This window comes from Myripristis murdjan, chromosome 23 (genome assembly GCF_902150065.1).
Source record: "Myripristis murdjan chromosome 23, fMyrMur1.1, whole genome shotgun sequence".
Taxonomy (NCBI): Eukaryota; Metazoa; Chordata; class Actinopteri; order Holocentriformes; family Holocentridae; genus Myripristis; species Myripristis murdjan.
In genome coordinates, this window is record NC_044002.1 from 23,232,148 (window position 1) to 23,240,095 (window position 7,948).

The window sequence follows — 7,948 nt, forward strand, 5'->3', positions numbered from 1 at the left end:
ATTAGGGACATAAAATGAGTCGGCGTCTTGGTGCACTGCCCTGGCAACACCTGCAACGCTCTCAGAATGTCAGTGTGTCGAACACACCCCCCAACCTGTGAATGCACCTTATCGAGGGACCCTCAAATTGGTCCCAGTGGGATCCATCACCACCCAAAACCTCTATTCAACACCCGCCAGCGGCTTGTCGCCTCTGAGAGCGCGAAGCTGTTGTAAAAGGCTCCTGGTGTCCTCGCAGCCATTCAAACACACCTAAGTGAATGCAGACATGTCTTTCCGCTTTCATGTGGCACTGAGAGAGCACGGAAAGAGTGTGAAACAGAGGGAAGAATGGCTTTAAAAAGGCTTGTTTTTATCCGCTCTTGCCATTGGAAAGGCATGTAAGAGGATTTTTTTTTTTTTCAAAGTGTGATTTGTTGATTTACTTGGAGATTTTTCTTTATCCGTATCTAATGTAAATCTAATCCATTTTTGACCTAAATTGGAGTTACTGGCTCTTTTTGGGTCAGTGTGGTGCCTGTTACATGACCAAATCTCTGCCCAGGCGCTAACTATGTAGATAATATACCTTTTAGTGTTGTGTCACAAGCATAACAGAACACAATCATCTGAAATAGAAACGATTTATTTCATACCCACAAATATCAGTCATTGTAATCATGACAACATGTGTTACCTTCACTGCTCTAATCTATTCTCTGCTGTGGTGCAAGCTATTAAAACAGAACAATAGAAAAAGTTAACACTCGTACAGTGGTGTAGTCAGACATGATGAACATCTGCGGCCAAGCGTGAGGACACACAGGCTTTAACAAGCCTCCTGGCACCTTGGAAATGATTCCACACACCTATAAAAACACAAAAGGACGGTGGAATGTGGGTCACGGTGAGCTCGCGGCGAGCTGGCAAGCCTCCGTTTGATTCCAGTGACACTGATCCGGGCTGACTGGGGCTTCTTCGCCAAGCCGAAACCGCCTCCCTGTCTGAACCGATAACAATCAATTCCCCCCCAACAAAATCCCCTGTTTGTGCTCCAAGGTGGAGCAAGAGTCGGCCCTGCTGAAGTGTCCTTGAGCAAAGCACCGAATCTTCAGCAGCTCCGGTAGCCGGTGTTTTGCACCTAACCTCCGACCTGCTTGTTTATGTTGGGAAGAGAAGCAAAAAAAATTCCTTCAAGGACCAAATAATTATCTTCTTATTTGTTATGTTGCTCCAATTAGGTCAGTTATACTGCGTGTACCTCTCTGTTTTCCATGTTTCGCCCTTGCATTTTGTTTCCTAACAAACTAAATGTTTCATAAGTTCCTTCGATTTCCTTCATTAACCCACTTTCTCTACTGTTTGTGCTTTATCATTTCCAAAGAAACTAAACTTAAACTAATACCGGTACACATATTTCAAACAAGGAATGTAGCAGATGGAACTCAGTTTCATTTGCAAAACACGGATGACCAAATCTTTTGTACAAACAGAGGCTTATGTTTGACCGACACGCTTTGAATGTGTGTTCTCACCACAAAGCAGATGTTTTTTTTGCACTGAGCGGCACTGCACAACAAGGGGTAACAATGTTGGGCATTATTCACAATGCATATACAGTGACCACCAGTGCCTTTACAGCAGCTTGTAAAATCAGGTGTGGAGATTCTTCTCAGTCCAATTTGAAACACCGCCCACGTCAGCATGATCTTTGTGATCTTTGCTGTAACAATTTCCCCACAGCAACGGCAAATTTTCCATATCAGGATGTGAACTCTCATCAGCACATGAAAAACAGACTGAAAAATAGACACCACTTAGACATAATTTAAATATCTGCCTACAAGAGGACGGCATTTCAGCTTCAGACCGAACACCCAACAGCACAGAGCTACTCCATAAGAACATCGTGCTACCTCAGATCAGATGGATTTACTCATCATGAACTGTGACAAAACACTGGAAAACACTGGGGTCCAGCTTGCAATAATACAACAGCATACAAAAGTCTTTTTATTTGTTTGTCTTTACAGCTATGCCATATGAGCAGCATCTGTAAGCGTCTGTCCCACTGTCCTACTTCCATTTTTGAGAATCCCCTCTGTGGCACCGTGAGCCGAGTTCATCGCTTGTGTTTTCGGGCCGCACTCATCCGAGTCTCTCACCGCCTGAGGCTCTAGGAAAGCCACCCTCTTCCCATTCGACCGCCTCTCTCCAGAATCTACCTCCCTGGGGTCTGAGCAGAGGAGGATGGCCCGTCCGCCGCATCCCCTAGCCGCCCCGCCACCTCCGCCGCCCCTGCCTTCGCGACACCGGCAGGGCGTGAGGTAGAGGTAGAGCAGCACCAGCACGATGCTGACCACGCAGGAGGCCAGGGTGGTGAACGCCGTGTTGAAGTGCTCCGCGCCGCTGCCATGCGCCAAGCCGCCGGCAGAGGCCACCGTTGAGTTCCCCACCGACACACTGACCTCCAGAGACTCGCCGGGGTGGTAGCGGCGCCCGCGGGCCGCCACACACAAGTATACACCCGAGTCCTCCAGGAGCGCCCCTCTGATTTCAAGGGTGCCGTTTGGGAGTATCAAGAAGTGACCACTTGTATCATTGGCTGATGAGTGCAGCACCGCCCGAGGGGTCACCCAGAAAACCTCCAGCTTGCCCTGAGTGGAAGGAGCCAAGCCCGGGCACTCCAGTCTGAGACACTCTCCCGGCTCCACGCGGTAAGTTCCCGCCTCCAGGAAGGTACTGGACACTTCCTGCTGACTCCCAGGACAGTCAGGCTGCGACCCGACGCCATCCCCACTCAGGCCACACGGGTAGCCAGCCCCGAAGTCCACCAGGGGGCGGTACTGTTTCCACACCCAGTAGTCCAGCATGGCGAGCAAAGCACAGTTGCACACCAAGGGGTTCCCCTGCAAATAAATTCCCCCCTGCTGCTGGGCGCTCAGAGCCAGCAGGCTCTGCACCGGCAGCTGCAACAGCCTGTTGGACGACAGATCCAGGAAGGTCAGGTTACGAGGCCCTGCGGGTCCTCTGTAAAGCTCCAGGGGGAAATCTGTGAGCCTATTCCCAGACAGATAGAGCCTCTGCAGGCTGTGCAGCTCGCTGATGGCCCCCGGGTTGATCTGTGCAATCTGGTTGCCAAACAGCAGCAGCACCTGCAGCTCCTCCAGCCCACGGAAGATGGACGCGTTCAGGATCTCCAGTCGGTTAGACGACAGGTCCAGGTGGAGGAGATGCGGCGTGAGCGCGAAGGCGTCCGGCTCGATTTGGCTGATGGAGTTCCAGCTGAGAATCAGCGTGGCCAGCCGGCTGAACGGCTGGGCGTTCCAGTCCGCCGGCAGGGTGGTGAGGCCGTTGTGGCTCAGGTCCAGCCGCGTGGCGTAGCCCGGCAGGTCCAAGGGCAGCGTGGACAGATTGCGGCCGCTGCAGGAAATTATATCACTGGCACAGAGGCAGAAAGGCGGGCAAGCTGCCGATGAGGGAGGGAAGCCAAGACACAAGGAGAGCAGTAGCGCCGCCGCGGCAGGGCTGCGACGGCTGCCTCGATCATCAGCCTCGCACAAAACCTGCAACAAAACGGGACGCATCATGTTTTTCCCCCCGGGCCGCATCTCAGGTTACTGTGTTGCTGCAGGCTGGACACATGACAGGGGCAACAGCTGAGAGCTGACTGCTTCCATGAACAGGAGCTGGATTTGGACAAACAAGGGAGACAGGGGAGGGGGAAAAACAGTGAAGAACCATTATAAATTTTTTTAATCAGTTTTCACATACATCCCACTTTTTTCTACTAAGATACTACTAGTAAGAACAATCACAATTCTTCTTCTTCTGCTGCTTCTTCCTCTTTTTAGTAAAACACACTTTTTTAGTAAGCATGAGGTACCCTAAGGCAAAAAGTAAGAACCCAGAATAAGAAGATAGGAGAGAAAATGTAATGGGATAGAGAGAATTAAAGAAATGATTTATGGATTACAGTGAATGCTGTAGCCTGAGGTCTTTTCTGCATAATCTGATATTAATATGAGTTCCACTATTTCATGCTGTGCACATTCTCATATTTTTCTCTGCGATTTCTAATTTGATTCCATATTTCTAATGTAATAATCCAACATAAGTAACTATCAGTCATGACAGCCAGTATATGTAGCAGCTGTGAGTAACTGCAGTAACAACTGTAACTTAATCCACAGTAATCCATACTCCTCCCCCCATTTTTGTGACAGAGGGGTCGACTTTGCATGTGTTCAAACTGACCCACACTTCTGTAGGGCTCTATTTTACTGTTTTAATTGATTTTTAGTGCATCTTTTTTATATTTTATTTGTCTTTCAACTCACTGACTTTTGGTACTGCAATGACTTTATTCCTTCACATGGACCAATAAAGTCTCAAAATCTATCTATCTATTTATCTATCTATCTATCATTGTTACACTTGAACTTCAAAATTAATTAAACTCTGCATGCAGTAGAATGACCAAATCTGGCTCTGACTTGTATTTCTTGTTTAGTGGATATGCTAGTGATATAATCTTTTTTTTTTTTTAAACTATTTTGCATAGCAGTCTCGCTAAAAATACTTTACAAAGTGTTTAATGATCAAAATAGAACAATGTTAGCGGCAAAATGGGGGAAATTAAAACACTGGAGAGCAAACAGGATGAGCTTATAGAGGTGAAAACGAGGGAAAAAATCGAGAAAAAAGTGAAGAGGAGACCACAGCCTCATTCTTGAACGGCTACAGAAGGTTAGGTTACTGCAGATTATGATATGGCAAATATACAACGAGATGGCAGGAGATTAAAGTTTAAAAGTGCAGCGGTGTGATCCAGAATGATCCAACTCTGCACGGCTCTTGAACCTTGGTCTTGGCTCACACGCAGCTTTGCAGCGTCAAAGCGACTTCAACCGACTTTTATAAATAAATAAATAAATAAATAAAACAAATGAAACAAATAAATAAATCAATAAATAAAACAAATAAATTAAAAAAAAAAAAAAAAAAAAAAAAAAAAAAACTCAAATCAAAGCCGGAGCTCACCTGGCCGTCCGCAGTTTGGATGTTCACACCATCATCTTGCCTGCGCTCGTCTTCATTTTGCAGACGCGCCTTTTGAACCGCGTCTCTGAGGCGCAAATCCTAAAGGAAACTTCCTCCGTCTGGTGTGAGCATCCTCCTCCTCCTCCTCCTCCTCTTCCTCTTCCTCCTCCTCCTGCCGGCCGGTCAGCGGAGCCGCGGCTGAGCTGCTCACCTCCAGGCCGGGTTGCATGTCGTGTGGGAGGGGCCGGCCTCAGAGTAAATACGCAGCCAATAAAGCAGCCGAGCAGCCAATAATGTCAGTCCGGATGCTGGCAGCAGCAGCAGCAGGAGGAGGAGGAGGAGGTGGAGGAGGGAGGAGGTGGAGGAGAGAGCAGCGCAGCATCAGCACCACATTCATCTCCCATTGATGAAAAAACTCAACATCCATTTTTATTTAATTTTTTAATCTTTGAATTTTTTATGTTTTGTATGAATATATATAGCCGGCACCACATTTTGGAATTAATGCATTCATCCATTTTTTTCATCCCATTTATTTACTTATTTTTGGTTGAGAGGAGGTTGAAATGCCATAAAAAGGTATTCAAAACAGTAGGGGGAAAAAATCAATACTGCATAGCATCGCAATATTTTGTGCGGCAGTAGTGTATCAAAACACGTATGGATATTGTATTGCAAAGTATGGATGCAACATGTTGGTGTTGGTCAGTCTTTTGTGTCTTGCTGCCAACAAAAATGACTGGAGAGACATGAGCAGACTGAAAACGACTTAATTAGATAAAACAGATGTTGATGTAATGACATAAAGGGACATAAACAGCATTATTTGCAGTTGAGAAAGGGTAATGACTGTCATATATTGCAATATATAATCAGTCTGATGCAGTTCAGGTCAGCAGCTCTGCCATAAATTCTACCTTTTAACAAAGTTTATAATGTTCAGTTTGTGTTGACATTGTGGAGGATGTCTAAATTTAATTCTGTGTTTATTACTGAGGTTGTAGTTTGCAGAGGTCTTGTACTGGACTGCATTATACTGAGATGTGTTTCTGATTTTTTGTCCCCACCATTTATTATACATAAGGCGGGACAGAATAGTGGAAACAGCTGTCAGTAAAATGCAGTCCAGTCCAGCAGCAGCACTAACTATGCGCTCAATGCCAAACACAGAAGTGAATGAACACCTCTGTTACTGTGACAGAAAGAAAACCTGAGCATTAAAGGCAGCAGGAGAGGAAACTTATGGTACAACAGCTGGAGTGGATTGGATTACATTGTACAGGTGGAGCTGAAAAAGTGGCCACTGAGTTTATGTTATTGCAATGCTCTTCATATTGCAAAATGTTTAAAATCATAATATCATGGTATTGTGACTTAAAGATCATGACAATATCATATCGTGGGCTCCTCTGAGGACACTCAGACCACGCTTTGGGAACCACTGGACCAAGCTGCCAAACAGAGAGGTATGTGTGTGTCTTTGTATGTGTGTGTGTGTGTGTGTGTGTGTGTGTGTGTGTGTGTGTGTGTGTGTGTGTGTATGCTGCATGTTTGGAGTATGTTGCTGCGATCTGCAGCTCTTATTAAATCTGCCCTGATGACTGTTGTGATCATCAGCACAGACCTCGCTGCCAAGCCTGCTCATAGGACATTACATCCAAGCAGATCTGCTCCATTAGAGATAACATCGTTGTAATTAGCCATTCATGACCTTGAAGACTTCTTTTCATTTTCTTATCTCCTCAGTTTCTCTAATAGACCCACAGCTCCGTCGCTGCTGGGTTTCACTGAGCTGTATAAAGGTCTATTAGGGAAGCAATAAAAAAAAAAATCCCCCCAAAAAAAGATCCACAGAACCAGCTGTGGAGAGGCAAATCAAATGTGGATGCAGCTTGCAGAAATCAGTCTGCTGTTTTGACTGAAAGACAGAAAGCAATACCATTTTCAGGTTTGCATAACGAGGCAGGTTCTCAGTTTCCTGGGTTGAAAAAGTTTTCTCAAAACAGATGTGGTGATGAAATGTTGCAGTGTGAATTTTAGTTTATCACACGACGATTTGTAGCAGCAGATGTCTCATTTGATCGCTGAAACTCACACCTCTAAGCTTTCCAGTATTTTCATAAAGTTGTCATTTTGTAAAGTGTTGGCATTGTGTTGGATAAGTGCAATCAATAAGACAGTTAAAGACAGAGACTAAGCATTCATCCAATAAATATGAAACCAAAATCAGTACTATAAAAAGAGTTGATATTGCTCTTGTGGCTCAGCAGATGATGGCATTTCTCTATACTGTGTAGAGATAAATTGCATTACATTTGAAAGTCCAATGTGAAATCTGCCTGCTCATATAGTCAGAAAATAAGACACTCCACCTGTTCCTACTGGGTTAAAGTACAGGAAGTTATTCTCTGTTATGTAATGTGTAGTACATTATAACAGTAATTTTATGATGAAGTGCTTCATTTTCTTTTCTTTTTTTTATCTTCTCACTTTTCTGCAGCCTCCCTAGTCTGACTGTTTAGTGTATGATTTTCTTCATTTCCCAGAATGCCTTGTTCCGGCACTTGCAAAACGAATGCTTTAGAGAGAAGCTGCTCGCTCTCTGATTGTGAGGGACAGACCTGACGTTGACCGCTGATGTTTTCAGTGTGATATCACAGGACGGGGTATAAATGACACACCACTTTTTAAGGTCATTTTGTGTGTTATCACTTTGCACTTTTTGCTTTTGCCATTGTCAGTGCCTTTTATCCCCCATAGACTTCCATTAGCCAGGTTTCCACTGATCCACCAAAAGCTGAGGGCTTTGCTGAGGGCCCAGAGAATCCCTATGAGCCATACGGGGCTAACCGAGCTCTGAGGCGGAGCTAAGGCACGTGGGCGGGGCTTACCTGGCAGTGGGCGGGGCGACAGTGCTGCTGCTGAT

At 45.5% G+C, this 7,948-nt stretch overlaps 1 protein-coding gene across 1 annotated transcript; it reads right to left on the minus strand.

The window, feature by feature from the left end:
• Positions 1-677: 677 nt before the first annotated feature.
• LOC115355617 (amphoterin-induced protein 2-like) lies at positions 678-3,590 on the minus strand. The gene has a single exon (XM_030046475.1). It carries the CDS (start codon positions 3,588-3,590, stop codon positions 2,013-2,015), a length of 1,578 nt encoding a protein of 525 aa, XP_029902335.1. The 3' UTR covers positions 678-2,012.
• Between the last annotated feature and the right edge of the window lie 4,358 nt (positions 3,591-7,948).

Coding starts and splice junctions, on each gene's coding strand:
- LOC115355617 (XM_030046475.1), bottom strand. CDS start 3,590: ATGCGGCCCGGGGGGAAAAACATGATGCGTCCCGTTTTGTTGCAGGTT.